Raw genomic sequence first — 24628 nt, 5'->3', positions numbered from 1 at the left:
AGGTTTTCTTCTGATAGACGCTGTGTCCCGTTGTTCCATTTCGTTTTCTCCATACCAGAACATCCTGATATGGCAGCTGACAATTTTGCTCTTCCTCCATTGTGAACTGAATTTAGTTGTGGATAGAGATTAAGTGTTGCAAAAAAAAATGTAGTTCGTCTTTCCTGTGAGACTGAATGGCGAACATATCATCAACATAACTGTAAAAGACTATCAGTTTTAGTGGTGCTGTGTCTTGTCCTCAAAATCTTACATGTACATATTGACCGCCACAGGTGACAGAGGACTACTGTAGGCATGCCGTCAGTCTGTTTACAGTAATGTCCATGAAAAAGAAAATACATAGACATAAGCACAAAATTGAAAAGTTTGATGAATGGGGGCCAAATTTTTTTTTTCAGTGAGTTCCAGTGACTCCTTGAGCAGGACACAGCATCTGTCAGAAGAAAACCCAGTACCTTCACAGCTCCAGCTGCCATCACTTGTCACATACGGAAGGAGTCCTGAACCATCTCAGGAAACTGTTCCAGAAAAACAGTTAGTGACTCCCAGATTGATTTGACACATCTTCACCCAATCCACGATGAAGACCATCTATTGCAGTTCTCCATGGACCTATCTCGCTGAGCGGCATCTTCAGCAATGTCTTGATCGTCTTTACTCCTGGAGCTTTCACTTTTCCACTGACAAAACCATCTGTATGAATTTCTGGTGATGCAAGTGGTTTCCTCCACCATTTTTACATCTCGGGCCTGTTGCCCTTTCATTAGTTGAAACTACAAAATTCCTGTGGCTCATGCTCGATAGGGAACTCTCTTGGTCCTTCCACGTGTCTTACCTGGCAGTTTCTGTATGCGGCTCCTCAATGTCCTACGTATCCTCAATGGTATTTCCTGGGGTGCTAATCGACCCACCCTCCTCCGTTTGTACCGATCTCTTGTCCATTCGAAACTCGACTACAGGTGCTTTGTGTATGCATCTGCACGCCCGTCCTTCTTAAGCTGTGTCAACACTATCCACCATCATGGCATCTATTTGGCCATGGGCGCCTTTTACACTAGCCCTGTTGAGAGTCTGTATGCTGAAGCTGCTGAACTGCCGCTCTCCTACTGCTGTGACTTTCTCCTCAGCAGGTATGCCTGCTGTTTGTCTGCCATGGGTGGCCACCCATCCTATGCCTCCTCCTTTGATGATTCCTTTGATCGTCGGTATAGGGTGTGTCCCTCTTCTCTGTTACCTCCTGGAGTCCGCTTTCGGCACTTACTACGGCAGCTTAACTTCACCTGCAACTTTCCCGATGGGTATGAACCCTTCACCACTTTGGCTTCATGAAGCGGCCCATGTTAACCTTGGCCTTATTTGCTTCCTAAGGACACTACTCCAGCCTCAGTCTATTGCCTTCAGTTTCATGACCTTTGCATGGAACTTCGTGATAGTACCTTTGTTTACACCGATGGCTCTCGGACTGACCATGGGATTGGGTGTGCAATCGTCATTGGCACCCGTGTCTCTTTTATATCGGCTCCCGGCACACTGATCAGCATTTACAGCTGAGCTCTTCACTTTGTATCAGGCCAAGGAGTACATCCAATGACACAGCATTTTTAATTGTGTCCTCTGTTCAGACTCACTCAGTGCCCTTCAGAGTTTGTGTGTGTTGTACACTGTCCATCCCTTAGTGCACTGGGTCCAGGAAAACTGTCACTTGCTCACTCTTGGTTGAGCCAGGGGGCGGGGGTTCCTGGTCATGTCGGACTGCCAGGAAACGAGGCTGCTGACACTGCTGCCAAGGCTGCAGACCTCATACCTCAACCTGCGAATTCCTACATTCCCTCCGATGATCTCTGTGTTGACATCTGTTAGCAGGTGGTGTCCCTTTTGCATCGCCAATTGTCCTTGTTTCACGGGTATAAGCTCCGGCTTATTAAGCCTCCCCAGTGTCTTAGATGACCTCCTCTTGACCATCCCACCGGGAGGAGGTCATTTTTACTAGGCTGCATATTGAGCACTGCCTTTTTAGCCATCGTCATTTGATAAGTGGTGCTACCCCACCACTTTGTACACATTGCACCCAAGTTTTAACTGTCCACCACTTCCTGACAGACTGTCCAGTTTTTAACTGTTTACGTTCCTGCTTGGGTTTGCTGTCTGAGTTACGGCTGTTTTAGCAAATGACGCGCAGGCTGTTGACAGTGTTTTACTTTCTGTTCGCCTAAGCAGTATGGCGAAGGCCATTTAATTTTTAGGTTTGGACCTCCGTTTCTGTCTCTTTTTAACCCTTTTTCACATGCCTGTTTTTTAGCTGTTTTCTATTATGTCAATTGTCTTCGTGTTCTATAGTTTTTACTTGGGTGCATATGACCCCAGTTGGTTTTTTGCGCCCCAAAGCAAAGCAAAACAAAACAAACAAACTTGATGAAGACTGAAATAGATAGCCTACATTCCATACGGAGGCAACATATCTGGAAAAACTGATAGACTTTTATGACAACAAATTATCAAATGTGTGTACCACCTGCCAGAAAAGGCCAAATCCCTTTTAGGGGCAGTAAAAGATATTCTGGGACTTCTGAAATCTTAAGTGTATTACATACCAAGTGAGTGTGGGAATGTGTATTTCGGATAAACCAGTCACACAATTAAAGACAGACACATGGGGTACAAGTGGCACACCGGCCCCCAGTAGCCGACAAACTAGTAATTGCTGAACGTTGTCTTGAAAATGAAATATGAAGATACAAAAATTCTGCAAAACATGTCCCACTATTGGGGCTGTGTCTGCAAGGGGGGTATCGAAATCCAGCTACATGAGTACCTCATCAACAAGGACAATAGATTTCAACCTAGTGAAGCAAGGGTTCTGGCGATATAAATTCTCCAAATACAGAGGAAACGGATCACCGAGCACTACAAAGATGGAGTGCAAACTGAGAACTGCCGCTAGATTCTTGAGTGTGAGCTTCCCCCACTATCACAGCCAGCACATCCCATGATCCTCAACAGAGTCAGTGGAGGAGGGAGATGATCAGTATGTGTATCGCACCCACTTGTCCAGGATGTCAGCCGGCTGGAGTAACCTGACGATGACGGCACATTATGCCGTTGAAAATTCCTTCTCCGACAATCAATCAATATGGCTGCATGTCTGAGAGACTTTCAAACAGCATGTTTTCCAGAAAACTTATGAACACACAACTCAAAAATATTATTTGCAGCTATGAAAGCTAGTAAAATAAAACTTATCCTCATGTACAATAAAAATTGATACAGGGAAATTTGGAATTTCACACTGGAAAAACTTGGAAATTGCAGGGAAATCTGTAAATAATGCAGTCATCACTGTTTATTGTTTACTAATGTTATATATATATTACCGAACCCCTGTTCTGTGTTATCTAAATAACTCTTCACAGTATGGAATGCATTGCTTAACAGATACTTGTTAACTGCCTCTCTAGAACAGTTTACTTTAGAAATATCTTTGATCTCCTTTAGCAGTTTATATTAAAACTTCATCTCTAAGCAGAAACCATTAAACCCTGATTCTTTAAAGATTCGAACTCTCATGTGTAAAAGAGCTTCAAATATTTTATTGCTTTACGAATGAGTTAATGTGTTAAATAGTTGTCTTTACCCACGTAAGCGAGAAAAACTTAATAAAAGATTTGAAATTATGATTCTGTGTTGGAAGCCACCAAGTACTCTCATTATGAAACCTGAGTGTATACAAGCAGGGTAATTTGTTGGCGTCAACTAAAAAGGACTTGCAATATGGCTCCCAGCCACCAGTGCCATACGATTACACACTGTTCATCATTTTAAGCAAAACTAGTTTTCCACTCATCTCAATGTTTATGACATCAGGTATCCAGAACTATATGTTGCACAGTGATACAACTTTGCAGTTACATTCAGTGATATATGTAGATACTGTCTGCTAAGTGGTTGTAAATAGAGGTAGTAGTAAAGATGTAATAAATTAGAAAGTCATGCCTGGTGTTGAAGTTTGGCTGAATGGACAGTGGAATATAGTAAGCGATGAACTTTTTCCTTTCATAATTTTTTTGTGTGTGTGTGTGTGTGTGTGTGTGTGTGTGTGTGTGTGTGTGTGTGTGTGTGTAAGGGGGGGGGGGGGGGTTGTGTCAGTGGGTAGTAGCTCCATAAACATTTGAAATTGTCTATAGAATTTTGATTACTAAGTGCTCTCATTCTCAATGTCTTATAGTGTTGAAAATTTAATGTTAAGATTACACCTCTTAATGAGTAGATTAGGACAGCATTTTAAATTTTTAAATTTCGTTCATAATTACTCAAAATATTGAAAATTGAATTTTTGTACCCTCTATACTGCAACTGGAACTGGACTCCGAGATAGCATTTTATAATAATATAGATGCTGTATTAAATTTTATGGTTATTCTTTGTTGATAAATGTATGTTCATCTAGATCTTGTGCAATGGTCATGGATGGACCTGTTTTTACAGTAATTATCAAGGTTGGTTTTGGTGTCTGTAACTTATAGGGTGAAGGGATTCACATAGTATAGTTAAAATCTTCAATTCTTGGAACAGAACTATACAGTGATCCTGTTTACTAACTTTTGTTGTTGTTATTAGAGTCCTTTTGCACAGTTTATGAACTGTGTTCTTATGTTTTGCATTTGTTCCCCAAAAAGAATTCCATAGCTATGGCCTGAATGTACCATATTGATGCGGATCTAATAATCACATTTTGTTACCATATATAGTATTCAAAATTGGGATGCGCATAAGATTCGTTGGTGCATTACATTCAAGTGCAAACTTGAATCTGTCATTCACAGGCAACATAATAGAAATTTACATATTGTTCCTTATTTACATATTGTACACGCGATGAAGCGTAGTCCATCATCTGTTACTGGTAGTGAAACACCAGCAGTCTCTAAACGTTCACGAGCTCAATTCGATGCACAGAACTACAACCCCAAATCGTTCCCCTCCATGGCCACACCATGTGAGGAATGTCAAGCTAAGGATGACAGCGGATCTTATTTGCCCCGGTACCATGTATGTTCAAGAGCTGATGGGGAATCTTTCATGGCGATGAAGCCTCAGTTTTTTTGTTGAGCATTTAGAGGACACGTTTGGGGAGATGGAGGTATTGTCCAAAATGAGATCTGTGTCAGGCTTGATCATAATGGCATCCTCTGCCCAGTCACAGACTTACTCACTTGTGACAAGCTAGGGGATGTTTCTGTAACCATCACACCCCATAAGCGCTTAAACATGGTCCAGGGTATCATATTTCACAGTGACCTTCTTTTGCAGTCTGTTGATGAGCTGTGCACCAAATTAGAGTGGCGAGGCTTACATTTTGTCCGGCATGTCCACCTGGGTCCGAGGGTGATATATTGCCCGAGAAGGACAAGGTGGTGGTCTACTGCTGTGATGTAAAGCCCTATATCCCTCCCCCGATGCAGTGCTTTAAGTGCTGGAAGTTCGGCCATATGTCTTCCCCCTGTACTTCCAGCACCACATGTTGAGATTGCGGACGCCCATCACATCCCAATACTCCATGTGCGCTGCCTCCCTTCTGTGTCAACTGCGGAGAGCACCATTCGCCTTGCTCGCCAGACTGCAGGATTCTCAGAAAAAAAGGAATATCATAGAGTACAAGACCCTGGACCAACTGACCTACATTGAGGCTAAGAGAAAATTCGAAGGCTTGTATCCTGTACATATGACATTGTCTTAAGCCTCTGCTACAACATTTCTGGCACCATCAGCTCCGCCAAACCCAGTCACCTCTCAGAGCCGGAAGACTACACCTGCCCCTTGATGGTGGGGTTCATTTTCCTTGCTGGTGCTCCCGCACCACCGACTTCAGGAGCAGCCCCCCCCCCCCCCCCCTCCCCCCCCGCCCAACCACCAAGGATGTCTGTCCCCACTTTTAAGCTGGAGAAGCATAAGTCTTCTTCGGGTTCTCTCACTAGGAAGGGGTCCCTTGGGTCACTCCCTTCACAGTTTTCTGATTATGGAAAAGATGACACCCACCAGTGGCTGAAGAGCTCAAAAGCAGCTGGTCATAGGGCTTCACTCTCATCCTGAGTCCCGGAGACTGAGCTAGTGAAGTCCTCCCAGCCAGGGAAACCCAAGGAGCAGCGAGAGAAATTAAAAAAGAAGACCCCTAAGACCAAGGAAATTGCAGTGGCACCCACATCACCACTTCCTACAAGCTCTGTGTCTGAGGATGGGGTGGAGATTCTGGCATCCACTGAGGCCCTAGATCTCGTGAGACCCTCAGCCACAATGGATATAGGCTGCTCAGGCAAAAATTTGGTGGTAGCAGGTGACTCTAAGGTGTAAACTATCTCATTGAATGTTCCATGCCTTCGTAGTCTCATGATGATGTCATCCTCCAGTGGAATTGCGGCAGTTTTTTCCACTGCCTGGCTGAGCTACAACAACTGTTAAGCTTTACACCTGCTATCTGCACTGCCCTCCAGGAATCCTGGTTCCTGGCAATGCAGACCCCTGCCCTCCGCACTTATGAGGGATATTACAGGAACCGTAGCGCCCATAATCAAGTGTCAGGTGGAGTTTGTGTTTATGTCCTAAACCCAGTCTGTAGTGACACTGTGCCCCCCTTCAAACCCTTCTTGAAGCTGTGGCTGTCGGAATAAGGATGGCACAGGAAATAACTGTCTGTAATGTATATCTTCCTCCAGATGGTGCAGTACCCCTGAATGTATTAGCTGCACTGATTGATCAACTCCCTAAACCTTTCCTACTTTTGAGAGATTTTAATGCCCATAACCTCTTGTGGGGTAGCACCATGCTTACTGGCCGAGGCAGAGATGTCAAAACTTTACTGTTTCCGTTCGACCTCTGCCTCTTAAATACTTGGACCACCACACATTTCAGTGTAGCTCATAGTAGTTACTCGGCCATTGATTTATCAATTTGCAGTCCAGGACTTCTCCCACCTATCCACTGGAGAGTGCATGACAACCTGTGTGGTAGTGACCATTTCCCCATCTTCCTGTCACTGCCCCGGCATCAGGCCCACCGACGCCTGCCCAGATTGGCTTTAAACAAGGCAGACAAGGAAACTTTGACCTCTGCTGTTACTGTTGAATCTGCCCCACATGCTAACATTGATGTCATGGTTGAGCAGGTGACTACAACAATTGTTTCTGCAGCAGAAAACACTATCCCTCGCTCTTTAGGGTGCCCTCGGTGTAAGGCACTCCCTTGGTGGTCGCCAGAAGTCGCTGAAGCAATTAAGGAGCATCGGTGACCTCTACAGCGGCATAAGCAGCACCCTTCCCTGGAGCACCTCATAGCCTTTAAACGGCTCCCTACCCGCGTTGGCCAACTTATCAAACGACAGAAGCAGGAGTGTTGGGAGAGATACGTCTCGACCATTGGGTGCCATACGTCATCTTCCCAAGTCTGGGCAAAAATCAAATGTGTTTTTGGGTACCCAACCCCAACAGGTGTGCCCAGTGTTACCAAAAATGGCATGTTATCTATCGATGCAAATGCGATTGCCGAGCACTTTGCCGAGGACTTTTGCTTGAGCCTCTGCATCGGAGAATTACCCCTGAGCCTTTCGCCCTCTCAAACGGTGTCTGGAAGGAAAAGTCCCTGCTCATTCACTACACATCACAGTGAATCCTATAACGCCACATTTACAGAGTGGGAGCTCCTCAGTGCCCTTCCACATTCCCCCGACACAGCTCCTGGTACTGATTGGATCAGCCAGATGATGAAACATCTATCTGACTACGAGCGACATATCCTCATCATCTTCAACCGGATCTGGTGTGATGACGTCTTTCCATCGCAATGGTGGGAGAGCACCACCATTCCGGTGCTCAAACTCAGTAAAAATCCGCTTGATGTGGATAGCTATCGGCCCATCAGCCTCACCAACGTTCTTTGTAAGTTGCTGGAACATATGGTGTGTCGGCAGTTGGGTTGAGTCCTGGAGTCACATGGCCTACTGGCTCCATGTCAGGGCAACTTCCTCCAGGGTCGCTCTACCACTGATAATCTTGTGTCCCTCAAGTCTGCCATCCAAACAGCCTTTTCCAGATGCCGACACGTGGTTGCCGTCTTTTTTGACTTATGTAAAGCATACAACATGACCTGGAGACATCATATCTTTGCCACTTTCTATGAGTGGGGTCTCCGGGACCTACTCCCGATTTTTATCCAAAACTTTCTGTCACTCTGTACTTCCCGTGTCCAAGTTGGTGCCTCCCATGGTTCCATCCATATCCAGGAGAATGGAGTCCCACAGGGCTCTGTATTGAGTGTGTCTCTATTTTAGTGGCCATTGATGGTCTAGCAGCAACTGTCGGGCCCTACGTCTCATTTTCTCTGTATGCAGATGACTTCTGCATTTTTTACTGCTGCTCCAGTACAGGTGTTGCTGAGCGGTGCCTACAGGGAGCCATCCACAAGGCGCAGTCATGGACTCTAGCCCACAGCTTCCAGTTTTCAGCTGCAAAGTCGTGTGTCATGCACTTGTGTTGGTGCCGTACCATTCATCTGGACCCACAACTTTACCTTCATGACGATCCACTCACTGTAGTGGAGACATATTGATTCGTAGGACTGGTTTTTGATGCTTGATTGACGTAGCTTCCTCATCTTCGTCAGCTTAAGCGGAATTGCTGACAGCACCTCAATGCCCTCCGTTGCCTGAGCAACACCAATCGGGGTGCAGATCGTGCTACGCTGCTGCAGCTCTACAGAGCCCTTGTCCAATCCCGAATTGACTGTGGGAGTGTGGTTTATAGTTCGGCAGCACCTTCAGCATTGCATTTACTCGACCCTGTGCACCACTGCAGGGTTCGACTAGCGACAGGAGCTTTTATGATAATTCCGGTGACCAGTGTACTGGTGGAGGCTGGGGTCATTCCATTGCAGATCAGACGTGCACTACTGCTCGGCAGTTATGCTGCACACATTCGTAGTTCTCCCGAGCATCCAAATTACTATCTCCTTTACCCACCCATGGCAGCCCATCTCCTGCATTGGCGGCCAAGGTCGGGGCTAACGATTGTGGTTCACGCGCAGTCCCTTCTCTCCGAACTGGTGTCCTTCCCTTTACCACCTCTACTTGCGGTCCATTCACGTATGCCTCCATGATGTACACGTAAGCCACAGCTTCGTCTTGACCTTTTGCATGGCCCTAAGGACTCTGTTAACCCCGCCGCTCTCCGCTGTCACTTCCTCTCGATTCTTGACATGTTCCGGGGCTCTGAAGTGGTTTACACCGACGGCTCGATGACTGATGGTCACGTAGGCTTTGCGTTTGTTCATGGAGGACATATTGAACAGCACTCCTTGCCAGATGGCTGCAGTGTTTTCACCGCAGAGCTGGCAGCCATATCTCGCGCTCTTGAGCACATCCGCTCATGACCTGATGCGTCATTTCTCCTTTGTACTAACTCGTTGTGCAGGGTTTTCAGGCTTTGGGAGATGGAATGGCATAACGGTATGCACAACAAGCTGCATGTCATTAAATAGACGACGAATGTGTGAAAGTCTTCCATACGGTCCTCTTGCATGGGATCTGTTGTCCTCTGACGGCTCCGCTTTGGCCATACATGGCTAGCGCATGGTTACCTTCTTCATTGTGATGACCCACCTCTGTGTCACTGTGGCATCCACCTCTTGCTGGACTGCCCACTTCAGCCACTCTTCAGCGGACTCTTAACTTTCCCAGCTCCCTAGCTTCGATGTTGGGTGACGATGCCTCAGCAGCAGCTTTAGTTTTACGTTTTATTCATGAGAATGGGTTTTATACTTCGATGTAGGTTTTAGCACATGTCTTTTGTCCCCGTGTCCACCACGCTAGTGCTTTTAGGGTGAAGTTCTAATGTGTTTAGGAGTGGCTGGCTTTTTCTTTTTATTCTTGTTGTCGGCCAGCCACTGTAATCTGCTTTCATGTTTTACTCTCTTCTGTTTCTAGGGTCTCTCTGTTGTTCTCTTGTCCTCTTTGTGATAATCTCCGATCATGGAAAACTTTTTCAGCCGAGACTAGTATCAGACGTAATTTCATACTGCAGAATTACCCACAGAATGACAATGGCCAACAACCATTAGATGAACAGTCTCACAGAATGCTTTAACAAGATTTTGTCAGATTTTCTTCATCATCAGGATCAAAGAAGCACAACAGCTGACTTGCGTACAGTCCATAGACACTCAGGAGGAGGAGGGGGAGGAGGAGGAGGAGTAGTGCTGTAACACCCACCAGCAGCCAATGAGATACAGCTTGGGAAACATGATATTGATTCTTACACCTGTGCAGAAAGTAGGATTATCAGAAAATATAAACACTACCTTGGGGAATATTGTATCCTTCATCGTGTATTGGATGTCACATATAGAGTCAAGGATTATCTCCATTCATAAAGGAGACAAAAGCTCAGAGACATTGTCCATGCACTCCATATGAAGCCCTATTACACTCCTGAGGCACAGATGATGAGGACTTCTCAATCAAGGAAATTGAGAGCCCACTTGATAATCACAAAGATTTGATTGGAGGTCTGCCTTAGATGCACATCATACTAAAGAGAATGTGACAACATGATCTGAACGTGAGAGCCCTCCGTCACTGCCACGAACAGGACCAATGATCAAATATAGATTACGATGGTGTAGTCGACTCTAGTGAGAAGTTATGAAACAACGGATCACTATTTCTCCCAGGAGAGACAGTAATGCCACAAGCTGTGCTGCATGCAATGTGGAGTATCGGTTAGTGTTGTTGCCTGGCATGCTGCGGATCACTAGACTAAAGCTGATTGACAGAAAATATTTGCTGTATTTACCATTTGTAGAAGGCTCTCGAAATTTCTCATGTTTGTGAAATTGTGATGTTCAAGAAATCCAAGAATAGTAGGCTGGAGAACACCAGGCATCTTATTGCTACGAATAATGTAAACCTTGTCAGTTTACATCCAGGTTTCTCTGTATCTGTGAAAAGTGTTATGTTTTGAGCAGAAATTGCACAACCAGTATGTCAAAACAGCTCCTCACAACTGACTCAAAAATATGATGATGGCAGTTGAAGCACAACCAGCTGTTATTTAATAATTATTCTAGATTTTTATACGAATCATTTAGTTGACAAGTATTGCTGGCTGCTGTATCACAACAAAGTACTTGAATTTATCAATTATATACCCCACTTCTCCGCTATTTGGTAAACACAATGGTTTGCTCCTCTGGAGATGCTGGTACTCCAGAGATTTCTTATTGCCTTGAAAAGTTACTGTTGTTGTCAGTCTATCAATCTTTTCAACACCTGTGAGTGCAGGGAATAACTTTCCATCCTAGTCAAACATCAATTCTTTGCAGTTTTTAAGGTTAAATTTATGCCTTTTTTGTATACCTAACTTCTCTTAAAATTTTTGTAAGGTCTTAAATATAAGTATGATGTATTTCCAATTTTCAGTTGTGCCCAAAAACTTCTGCAGCAGTTATTAATAAGTAAACTCCGTTTCCATCACTGGTCTTGCATAAACAACAATTTCAGATAGACTGGAATTAAAGTAGTGCAAGATACCTCTGCTCGCTGGAATTCTTGACACTGCTGTGGTTATTGCTGTTTCTGATTTTTGCAGAAAAACGACAGACATTGTTTCACAGTTACCAGCATAACTGATTATGCGCTGGTTGTTGTTGACTCATCTATTTTGATGCACCATGGTGATGAATGGCAAACCGTTGTTCCATTTCTTCATAAGTCCATTTTCTGTTTAAGTTTGCATTGGAGTGGACTTCAGCGATCTTTCTTCCATGTGTTTTAGCCATGAAGGCCAGTCATCCTTTTTGGTGTTGAAACATCATAAAATTCACATTATCTATTTTCTTCAGCTGTTCCAAAGCATCTTAATGACATATTACAGAAATTGTTCATTATTTCTGTAGAAAAACATTTTTCCTTGTCTGCAGATCCAGTGTAATGTTTCCCTAACCCTTTTAATTCATAAGAGAGTTTGAATTGTGTACCACCATCTTGGTAAATTCCTGAAATAGAAATATCTGCTTTTTGCCAACAAATGTAAATGTTTTGAATCACCACTGCTCCATTTTACTTCTTTGTAAGCTATATCACTTTTAGATTGTTAAAGAAAAGTGTAAAATTTGCTGGTTGAGGGATAGTTTGTCTCAGATGTTTGATTAGAAACTTGCCTGACAAAAAAGTTTCCTTAATGTGTGCAATGAGCTGGAAAAAAGGAAAAAAACTAATGCCATTTTTATCATCCTTGAGAAAGCGAGTTACAAAAGTCCCTTCGCACCATTAGCACACATTGTTGGAAAAAAAGAGTTAAAAAATCATATGCGAAAGAAAACTTCGTATTTGCTTACAAATTAAGTAAACCAAGCACATAATGTCATAAAAATATGGATATTATAAAAGAAATCAGTGTGGTGATGGTGGTGGTGGTGGTGGTGGTGATTTCTAAGTTTACCTAATAATACACACACCAAAAAAGTTTTGCATCACCCCGGTTCCCAGAACTCCTGGACATAGACGTTGACTGTGGGTATTATATCACAGACACAATCCCTTTGACTGTTCAGAGATGTCACTAAACCTGCCCAAAGATGTAAAAAACTATGAATGAACAGCACCTATTAGATGGACGTGGTCCAACAGCCGATCAGTTCCAGTCATTCCACCAGGAAAGAGGTACATGGCTCTTGTTGTCTGTAGTTCAACCATGCCTAGACAGTCAATACCGCGGTTCGATCGCATCCACATTGTTACTTTGTGACAGGAAGGGCTCTCACCAAGGGAAATGTCTAGGCATCTCGAAGTGAATCAAAGCGGTGTTGTTCGGACATGGAGGAGTTACAGAGAGACATGCCTTGCTCAGGCCGCTTAAGGGCTACTACTGCAGTGGATGACTGATACCTGCAGATTATGGCTCAGAGGAACCCCGAAAGCAATGCCACCATGTTGAACAATGCTTTTCGTGCAGCCATAGGACGTCGTGTTATGACTCAAACTGTGCGCAATAGGCTGCATGATGCGCAAATTCATTCCCGACGTTAGTGGCGAGGTCTGTCTTTGGAACCACGACATCATGCAGCACGGTACAGATGGGCCCAACAACATGTTGAATGGACCACTCAGGATTGGCATCACATCTTCTTCGCCGATGAGTGTCACATATGCCTTCAACCAGACAACCTACATACGCCATTGGTGATCTTGGAAGGCACCATAATGGCTGTGCGATACGTGAATGCCATCCTCCGACCGATAGTGCAACCATATCGACAGCATATTGGTGCGGCATGCGTTGTCATGGATGACAGTTCACACCTCTATCGTGCACATCTTGTGAATGACTTCCTTCAGGATAATATGACATCGCTCGACTAGAGTGACCAGCATGTTCTCCAGACATGAACCCTATCAAATACGCCGGGGATAGATTGAAAAGGTCTGTTTATGGATGACATGACCCATGATCTACACCAAATCGCCGTTGAGGAGTGGGACAATCTGGACCAATAGTGCCTTGATGATAATATGCCACACCAAATACAGGCATGCATCAGTGCAAGAGAATGTGGTACTGGGTATTAGAAGTACCAGTGTGTACAGCAATCTGGATCACCACCTCTGAAGGTCTCGCTGTATGGTGGTACAACATGCAGTGTGTGGTTTTTGTAAGCAATAAAAAGGGCAGCAATGACATTTATGTTGATCTCTTGTTCCAATTTTCTGTACAGGTTCCGTAGTTCTTGGAACCGAGGTTATGCAAAACTTTTTTGATGTTTTTATTTACTAAACTTAATTGTAATGTAAACCATTCAGTGTTTTTTCATATTTATTTAACAGTAGCAAATCACAAGCTACATGTGACAATTAAAGTAATGAAAACTTGTTATAATTTATATTGCTAGTGTATACAAGTGATTGAAGCGAAAATTTCAGAATTTCATGGACATTGAGGGACCCTTTACAGTTGTTTTGTTGTGCTAAACAATTTCACAGACTAGACTTTTTGTTGATGAGGGAGCGGGAGCCAAACTTGTGGAAAGTTGAAAAATAAGCACCATGGAATATTGTTGATTGAAGTTGCGCAGTGACCAATAAGCAATTGTGGTAGAGGTCACAAATATTGTATCACTGCCATAATTAAGAGCTTGTAATGCACACTGATTGTAAATTTCCCCTTTCAGAAACATGGGAAACTTAATGTTTAAAAACTCCCTTTTGTTCATCAAAGCCACCCAAAGCCTCACTCCAGTTTGTTTGTTTTGTTGTCTGCCAGGTCATTGTCCTCAACTGCACTAATTACAAGAACTCAGTGGGTTCTACGTTTTCTTCATTAATTGTTTTACAATTGTTCTACCATCTGTTTTTAAAGTTTTCCTCCCTTCATGCCAGTACCTATTTATTTAAATAACATCATTAGTCTTAAAGTAAATCCGAACCACAAAACTGCAAAGGTGGAGAATGACAATGTATGTTGTTTTGTATCTTTCTATTATGTTTACTAATAGAGATAATTTACTAACAGTCAGTTTATTTGTTATTGTTTTATAGGTATAGAAGAACTTTTGAGCAAACAAGTAAGATGTACCTCTTGTGCAAAGGAACTGCGTAGCCGCATTGTGAATGGCAGTGAAGTTCTGTCACATCCAGTGTTGGACGTTCTCTTGTGCAAAGTAATGAACTGACTCCTGAAACTATAGCTTACATTATGTTTCACAGTTTTGCAAAATCAAAATATTGCCTTAGTTTTTGTGGATTAATGACGTGTGTTTTCTTAGTTATTGTCAGCTATGTTATGTTAGATGCAATGGAAAGGAGATAAGATTTGGTATCTGAACCATGGTTTTATTATAGTTGTGTGCTGCTCGACCATCCAGAATATATTTGCATTTATTTATGTTATTAGTGATATCTGTAGCACCCTTTATGTTTATGGACCAATTAGTCTTATGTACTGTAAGCAGCACATACTGATCCAGATGTAAACATGGTGTCATAACATTAAAATACGTTACATATTTTATTGAATGAAATGTGACTTGCAGTGATTTTCGTATCAAAGCTTGCTTTGCTTGGTGTGAGAGAACTGATTGAAGCAGCAACTCGGATGGTCTGCTGAACAAGATAACTGATACATTTCCAGAATGAGATTTTTCACTCTGCAGCGGAGTGTGAGCTGATATGAAACTTCCTGGCAGATTAAAACTGTGTGCCGGACTGAGACTCAAACATGGGACCATTGCCGCTTGCGGGCAAGTGCTCTACCATCTGAGCTATCCAAGTACGACTCATGACCCACCCTCACAGCTTCAATTTTGCCAGTACCTCATCTCCTACTTTCCAAACCTCAGAGAAGCTCTTCTGCGAATCTTGCAGAACTAGCACTCCTGGAAGAAAGGGTATTGCGGAGACGTGGCTTAGGCCGGTATTACACTATCAAATTTCTTTGTTCAATATCTTTGTTCACTATCTTTGTCAAAGATATTTGATGGTGCAATAGGGACTTTGTCAAATGTCGTCCAATATTTGATCAAATCTAGGGCCTCGCTGTAGATTTGATCAAAGAAATCGCTTGTCTTCTGTTCACTGCAATGTGACATGTTACCACATGGAGCGCTAGCATCGCTGCAGCGTTCTGTCGTCTGTAGTGTTTTTATAAACATTGATGGTAAATAGAATTGGTGTATGCCGACAACTATAAAATTAATAGAGATGTATGAAGCGGATGAGGCGCTTTACAACGTGAGGCACTATGAATACAAAAACAGATTAAAAAGATTGGAGACCTGACCTGACCTGACCTAACCTAACATAACCCTCTCCTGTAGCAAGGAATCGGAGTGTTACAGTGAGCCTGTCTTCTGAAGATGTAGCAGTTCTTAAGTGAATATTATGCTTTGTGATATGAGGATACACTCCACTGAGCACATACAGAAATGTATGCTCATCCATTCTTAAGTAATTGATGTATGACGTCTTCCACTGTAAGCTCACATAACAAGTTATGCTGAATGCTTTTATCGTGTCATCGTAAAACCCACGGCTTCACCCAGATTAGATTAGTTTTTCGTTCCATAGATCTGTGCTGAGGAGATCCTCGTGGATGTGGAACATGTAAATTTTTTAAAATCTGAAATAACAATACTAATAGTATGAATAAATACATCATTTGTTTCTTTTAAAAATTTCGTCAATGAAGTAGAAGGAGTTGGCCACTAGTAAGTCTTTCAGGCTCCTTTAAAAATGATCTTTATTTGTAACTAAATTTTTTATGTTTGCCAAATTATTGAAGGTGAGTGTTCCTCAGTCGTGGACCCCTTTTTGAACTGAAGTAAGTGCTTTTAAGTCCTTGTGCAGATCATTTTTGTTCCTGGTATTGTATGTATGAACTGAGTTGTTTGTTGGAAAAAGAGATATATTATTTACGACAAATTTCATTAAGGAGTAAATATACTGAGAGGCAGTAGTTAGTATACCCAGTTCTTTGAAGAGGTTTCTGCAGGACGTCCGTGAATTTACTCCACAAATAATACGTATTGCACGCTTTTGGACTCTGAAAACTTTTGTTTGACTTGATGATTTACCCCAAAATATTATCCCATATGACACTATGGAATGAAAGTAGGCAAAGTATGCAAGCTTTTTCATTTTTATGTTGCCTGTGTCTGCGAACACTCGAATTGCAAATACAGATTTGTTAAGGCGTTTCTGCAGTTTTGTGGTGTGCTCCTCCCAACTGAATTTATTATCAAGTTGTAATCCCAGGAATTTAAGACTGTCAACCTCGTATGTATAGTTCCTTTTTTCCCCCCCACTTCTTTTCCATATTTGCACACAATGCAATTGCGGTACGGGCAACTGCTGCCGTTAATAACAAGTTGTTGTCAGCCATCTTGAACTTTGACGAAAAATTTGATGACAGTGTAATACCCCTTCTAGCGCTACATCAAAGATCTTTGTCAAATATATTTGACGGAATATTTGATCACATCTCTGATCAAATCTTTGACAAAGAAATTGGATAGTGTAATACCGGCCTTAGCCACAACATGGAGGATGTTTCCAGAATGAGATTTTCATTCTGCAGCGGTGTGTGCACTGATATGAAACTTCCTGCCAGATTTAACTGATAACATTGCATATTTGTATTTTTCAGTCTTTTAAGTTAGCATTTATTGCTCAAGGGTGAAATGTTCATCACATACTGTGCATTTTTGCTCTGGTAGATGCTATTATGACTGTATCTACAATGTCGCCCATAGTGAGCTAATGAATTGTGTATAAATTATGGACACATCTCACTTATGGATGAATGTATCTACAGGCACTGTAGATAGGTAATACGTGTCATTTGCCAAAAAGTGTCCTCCTCTTCCAATTTGTCAGCAGAAATCAGGATAAGTTGAGGCCAAGAGACTGGTGAGAACCAGTCATATTTTCTACGACAAAGTTGTGGCTTCAGTATTTGGAAGATCTGATGATTAGAAGAAGGAACCACATCATTCACAATCAATGTTATACAGTGAGGAAAGGTACACACTGTGACTTTGAGATGAGTCGGTAGTATAAAGGTGGATGTGTCAGCATAGGAAATTTGTTTGTAACTACAGTTAATGGAATTATGTATGTGACAGGTGTGTTGCAGAGCATTCAATGAACTACCACTGATTTGAAAGCAGTGCTATGATGTCCTTCCTCATTGTCTTAACCAATTTCATACTCCCCACTTATTGTGTCATCCTTGAGAGGGAGCCATACATATTGGTGTGGCAGATGAGTGTGGGAAATGGGATGACTGAATCTTATACCATCGTCTTTATGAGTCGCTTAGATGTTGGAGATGTGTAGCCTAGAGTGTATGAGTTCATTGATTCCATAATTTTGATGATATCTTTACCATATAGACACATGGTGCTACTGATAAGCTTGATTTAGTGGAATATCATTTTTACTGCCCAGGCTCACCTGGTCCTTTTCTAATTCACATGTTATGTTGGTTAATGTTGATATTTGTGCTGATGAAAGTAGTCTTTCCATTTGTTAAAATTCGCTAGCAAAAGAACAGTACTTGCACTTTGACTTGTCTCCATGTTCAGGTGAAACACCTGTTCCTTGCAGCTCCTGTGCACCTCCTCGGCCTATTTCCTTACCATGTGATCCTTGTCAAAGTAAACTGCTAAACTGGTTCTGTGTACTCTCCTACCACAACCTACATCACTTGCATCAAGTGTAGGATCTACTTTATTTCAAAGACATACTTCTTGTGAGACAACCCATGTTAAAAATATCAGTAGCTAGGCAACAGTTAGTCTGCTTTGTAAGTTGGTGCAATAACCCTTTGTTGTCAACATGGATGAACTGACACACAGAGGGTTTACTTGGGTAATGTGTAAGAACCTGTCAGTAGACTAATTCTGTGTTACATTATAATGATTATTTCAGTGCCTGTTTCACCATATGAGCAATTGGAGCTCTGGCTCACAGGTATAACATTCTCAGCTAAAAAACTGTAGACTCATTTTGATGGATGGTCTTCTTTACAACCTGTGCCAAGGCCACTACTTAAACTGATTTTCTTGTTCTATTGTCTTCCTTGGATCCCCTCAGTGATTTTTCCAATTGTTTTAACCCCTTATTCACTTATGAATTTAGCTTTTTTTTCTACTTTTCACTTACTTTTTTCCCTAATTGTCTCATTCTTATGTTTTCTCATCTCTGTTGCAGCCCACTCCTTTCCTTTCTTTGATTTGTGTTTCTTCCAGTGTTTACCTTGTATTACCAGTCTTTCTTTTGCTTATGTGTAGCATTTTGTCTGTCAACTTGGCCCTCCTGGTTTGTCAGATTTTCGAATATCTCCTACTACTGATATCTCAAACTTATTTTTATTTTTCATTATCCTACTGTGGTGCATACTTTCTGATTTCCTACCTTTTTTTTTCAGAGCCTTTTGTCTCTCTTTTTGGATTAAGATCTATTGAGAATACAGGGTGTCCCAGGAGGAATGGTTGGTATTGAGGGTTATGACAGGAACGATCATCCGAAGCAAGAAAGTGTAGAAACATGGGCTCTAAAATGCTTACCTTAAGAGGTATGAACACTCCTTCATCTTTGATGCTGTGAAACAAGTCTCTTCTTCTGCATTTTTTTGCTTTCCATGTTTTGGGAAAAAGTGGTATGGAGCAAAATGAGAGAAAAATATCCACTGAATATGGGGTCTAAAGTGCATACCTGTAGAGCTGTGAGCACGTGTTTCGTGTTCGCTACTGTGAAACACATCTCTTCTACTGAACAAGTGCTCATAGCTCTTAAGCTATGCACTTTAGAGCCCATGTTAACTGGACATTTTTTCCTTGTTTTATATAGTTCACATTACCTCCTCCCACAATATGGAAAACGAAGAGATTGCAGTATAATAGATGTGTTTCACAGTATTGAAGATGAAGAAGTGCTCATAGCTCTTAGGTATGCATTTTAGAGATCATGTTTACTAGACTTTTTTGCTTTGAATGGTCATTCCTGACATATCCGTGAAAACGGATCATCCCTCTAGGACACTCTGTACATAGCTTCTTCCGAAAATGTTTGTTGCTATCAGTTAGTGAGCTATGTATAAGATCTTTTTTTGCCTTTCTGTGGTTATAGTTTTGCATTTTATGTATTTCTACTCATGGATATAAAAAATGTACCTTCTGTTGCCAGAACATATATAGATTTGTTTTAAAAGTTAAGAACTGAATTGTGTAATCTAGTGACACATAAGTAGCCATTTATCACTAATATGTATCACATTAGATTTTATTTGTGATTTAATTCAGAAAACAAAAAACTATGTTTAACATTTACATTAGCCAGTGTTACTTCCGTTACTGCAATGAGCTATTTATTGTAATAAACTCATACATTCTGATAATCAGCTTTATCAACATATCAGTTTTAGATGTTTTAAAGACATTGATCTCACAATATTTTACTCACAATATGTTAATATATATATATATATTTTTTTTGTAGGACTGTTACAGATTTTATGGAAATGGTGATTTTTCCGTTGATGATGATGGTACTGACAAATACTGTCGTTGGTGTGGCCAAGGTGGTACTCTCTATTGTTGTGCTGAATGCACTTGTGCCTTTTGCAAGGTAAAAGGATTTAGCAATCAAGCTTGTAGTAATGTGGTCTTTGACTGTAGTGGAACTACAGTAGTTGTTAAGCTTGTAAGAATATTTTAATGATTACAGAAAAACTGCTTTTTTTAGAATGAAAGATAGCTAATTAGCAAAAAGTAAAAAGCAAGGAGAAGTGTCCTTTTCTGCCATGGTATCATTGTATACATGAATGAACGTGAAAATGAAGGGTAGTATATACCAAGTTGTTAGAGCAGTGCTTTTCTTCACTGTTTTTCACCTCTCCCGCCTCTCAATTTATATTTCTTTGTGAGTATAAGATTTTAATCGAGCCTCGTAAAATTGTGGAATTTTAAAAATGACATTCATGGAAATATGTTCTTCAAAACAGATAGGTGAATGGAAAAGACATGGTGTAAAAACAGGTAAAATTTTGAAAGTGAATGACAAATCAGTGAAATACTTGTCTCTTAGATACATGAATGCACCCAGAGCACATTTAGGCTGGATTCCTTACCTCAGAGACAGATCTTATTTAATGTGTACACTGTTGAACCCTATTGCATCACCTTATAACTGGCTACAGAAAAGTAAATCCTCAGTCAGTTGACATTCATTTGTGCTATTCAGTGATAAACATCCAAGTTATTGATGATGCATATATATTTGGCGAGTGATGCCACATAGCTGATACAAATTAGAAAAAAATCATTTTTCAAACTCACCAAAAACAGCCGATGAAATAAATCTTTGTTAACTATATTGATAATTAATAAAGATTTATTTCATCAGCAGCTCTTTGCAATTTTGGAATATAACTTTTTTCTAATTTTTTGCTAATGTCGTCGTCCAATCTTCTATTAGGTTGGTTCTGTGACCTTTTTGTGTTTGTTGGAATGCAACCTACCTCGCCCCTTTTATCGTCCATTCACTTAGTTCCTTCTGTTTTCTGTTCAATTTCATTACCATGACAGTTAAGTCTTCGCTCCAGTTTGTTGCATAATTCATTTGCTGTGTATACGTCCACTAATAATTTCTGACTTGCACTTATTCATAGCTCACTGAGCAAACATCAGTTTTTAAATAATTTTCACATTAAAGGTCCCTGTACCACTATCGTAAGAGAAAACTTGATACATATATTGGTTGTAAACTTCTTGTTTGATGTTTGAGGTGCATTGTACTCTTTATTTTGGAAAATCTGTATAGCTCACCAGAAACACTTCATGTCATTTTTACTTTTCTGTTTATTTCTTTACCTACCTGCCTGCCTAGTCATTGTCTTTAATTGCCCAAATCACAAAAACTCTGTTAACTAATCAAAATATCCACGGGTATGCTGCCGGTCTATAGTGTCCAACGGGCACAATATTTCGGCGATCATACATGTCGCCATCATCAGGTGAACTGACGGACTGAGCTCCTGTGAACGTGCCGGCACGGAGATCCGTACGCTATGGCTGCTCAGAGGGAACTGTGTTCAGTCGTGGCGGCGGCCGATTTAAATACCCTCCGCCCGTGGCGCGCTCCCTCCGCCGTCCGCGCCCCGCGCCACGGTCGCGCAGTGGAACAGATTGGGACGGCATCTGAGATGACGTCGGTGTGATGGCTCTGTCCGCCATGGCCATCACAACTATACATTTGCTCGATTTACTCTTGATTAACCCAATCGCTGGTTCCCAAGCCTTGCTAAGATTATAGCCACAGTCACGGTTTATGAGGTCGTCATTGGTGCGAATTTCGATGGCCTCTCTAACAACGCTGCCCCAGTATTTCGACGCCTGTACCAGAATCCTCGTGCGGTCATACTCCATGGCGTGATTTTCCGACAAACAATGTTCAGCGACCGCCGACTTGCTCGGATACATAAGTCGAGTGTGCCTCTGGTGTTCACGGCATCGATCCTCGACGGTACGCATCGTCTGACCAATATACGACTTGCCACATTGACACGGAATCTGGTACACGCCGGCCTTCCTCAAACCCACTCTCGGGGAAAATCGCCCGCATTCTGAAGAAACACCGGGTCGGATCTGTGTTTTATCCTCCAAATAAAACTCGTGCACTGGTGGGGAGTGCCAAAGATGACCTGGGTTTGGTCAGACGATGCGTACCGTCGAGGATCGATGCCGTGAACACCAGAGGCACACCCGACTGATGTATCCGAGCAAGTCGGCGGTCACTGAACATTGTTTGTTGGAAAATCACGCCATGGAGTATGACCGCACGAGGATTCTGGTACAGGCGTCGAAATACTGGGGCAGCGTTGTTAGAGAGGCCATCGAAATTCGCACCAATGACGACCTCATAAACCGTGACTGTGGCTATAATCTTAGCAAGGCTTGGGAACCAGCGATCGGGTTAATCAAGAGTAAATCGAGCAAATGTATAGTTGTGACGGCCATGGCGGACAGAGCCATCACACCGACGTCATCTCAGACGCCGTCGCAATCTGTTCCACTGCGCGACCGTGGCGCGGGGCGCGGACGGCGGAGGGAGCGCGCCGCGGGCGGAGGGTATTTAAATCGGCCGCCGCCACGACTGAACCCAGTTCCCTCTGAGCAGCCATAGCGTACGGATCTCCGTGCCGGCACGTTCACAGGAGCTCAGTCCGTCAGTTCACCTGATGATGGCGACATGTATGATCGCCGAAATATTGTGCCCGTTGGACACTATAGACCGGCAGCATACCCGTGGATATTTTGATTATCAAATACGCCGGGAGAAACTCAAGAATCACACTCTGTTAACTAGTTATACGACTTCACTGTTAATTGGTAGAAGTTTCTTCTCCATTGTATTTATTATTTATGACTTTAGTCTTATTAAAATAGATTTTCAGGCCCTCTTTCAAATGCAGACTATAAACTTCTTTCATTTGTTGTTGACATTCACCTGCCCTAGAGAAGAATTTTACAGCCTTATCAGAAAAACAGATGTGGTTCAGGTGTGTTCCATTAACATGCATTCCTTCTTCATTTTTTCTATTTCAAGGATATAAAAAGTCTCCTAGAACTGCTGAAAAAATGTTTGAGTGATTTCCATTGAAAGTACAAATTATTGTAACCAATCACAACGTATTATTACAGGGCGTGGGAGGGAACATCCTTATTTGAAATGCACACCACACAGTGATCATTACTCATTGTTGTATGGGATTGAGTGCATTTGGAAGGGGGCAACTTGCTTTTTCCAAAGGCCATTCGGTCATTGCAACCGTGCATGCATTCATGTAACAGTTCAATATTGTGCCTGCAGGTCATCTCCCTGATAAAAAATTGATTGTTATGTGGGTGGACATGTTTATGTATACTGATAGTGTGGGGGAAAAGAAACCAGAACATTCAAGAATCACCAGGTTGCTAAAAATGTCAAGAAAGTAAGGCTGGCCAGTTTAAACTCCCCCAAGCGATCATCAGGCAAATGTGCAGCTGCTCTTGCAATTTATGATTGTGCAGTGAGACAATTTCTTCATGAAGACTTGAAATTTCATCTATAAAAACTGGCAATGGTGCACACACTTAATCCATGCAATTTTGTTCCATGTAAAAAATGCATGTGAAGCCTTAATCAAAAGCCTGCTTCGTGATGCCCTTGTGTTCTTCACTGACGAGGCTTATTTTCATTTGGTAGGATGTGTGAGTAAACAAAACATCAGATTTTGCTCCCTGCAACTTTTTCTTACGGGGCTGTTATAAATCCTTGGTGTATACCAATTGTCCACAGACTGCAGGTGAGCTGTGGAACAATATTTGTACTGCTATATAGACAGAGAAATGCTGGACAAAGTGGACTGAAACTTCTGATTTGAACTCTCCAAATGTATTAAGCAGAAAGAACACCTTCAAGATATCATTATCAAAACCTAATGAAATATAGCTTTAAACCAACCTCTTTGTAAAGAAAAGAAGATTAAATTGATATCTCTAATATTGTCACTTTTATGACATTTTTCTTTAAAATAAAGAAGTTCCTGCACCGTACGCCATATTTTGACTACGTATTTTGGAGGGTTACATCTTTCATTAGGTGGGTTTATGTCAATTAACAAGTCTTAGATATATTGTATGTAAAACTTTTGGGTGACCTGTGACACTGTCTTACAGTAGTCACAGGATCCTTTACCGATCATGTTTATATTACATATATTACGTATCAGTCTTTTCAGAGTGTATGTGATATAGATTCAATACATGTGTGAATCAATGTGCTGTTCATATGTATGTAAGTATAAGGCTATAAGAACAATTAATTCAGTGCATATGCTGTACGTTACAAACATTCTATGTTCCAGGCATGTATCAAGCGCAATTTGAAGCGATCGATTCTTAAGGATATAGAATCAGAGGACTGGAAGTGTTTTGTTTGTTATGGAAAGCCTTTGTGGGATCTCAGAGCAATTTGTTGGGCATCAAAGAAATATTCAGAACAAGCACGTAGGTAAGTGCCCCGATTTTGTCCTGAAGCTTATTAGGC

The 24628-nt window shown here is 41.9% G+C and overlaps 1 protein-coding gene across 1 annotated transcript in view; it reads left to right on the top strand.

Annotated features, from left to right (window-relative positions):
* Nucleotides 1-24628, top strand: part of LOC124605988 (transcriptional regulator ATRX homolog) — a 493634-nt gene that overhangs the window by 57029 nt on the left and 411977 nt on the right. Inside the window, exons 4-6 of the mRNA XM_047137952.1 lie at nucleotides 14579-14700; nucleotides 20039-20167; nucleotides 24447-24592. Of these exons, the coding sequence (XP_046993908.1) occupies nucleotides 14579-14700; nucleotides 20039-20167; nucleotides 24447-24592 (397 nt within the window). The remainder of the gene's footprint in view (nucleotides 1-14578; nucleotides 14701-20038; nucleotides 20168-24446; nucleotides 24593-24628) is intronic.

This window comes from Schistocerca americana, chromosome 3, assembly GCF_021461395.2.
Source record: "Schistocerca americana isolate TAMUIC-IGC-003095 chromosome 3, iqSchAmer2.1, whole genome shotgun sequence".
Taxonomy (NCBI): domain Eukaryota; kingdom Metazoa; phylum Arthropoda; class Insecta; order Orthoptera; family Acrididae; genus Schistocerca; species Schistocerca americana.
This window is presented reverse-complemented; position numbering and strand designations above follow the sequence as displayed.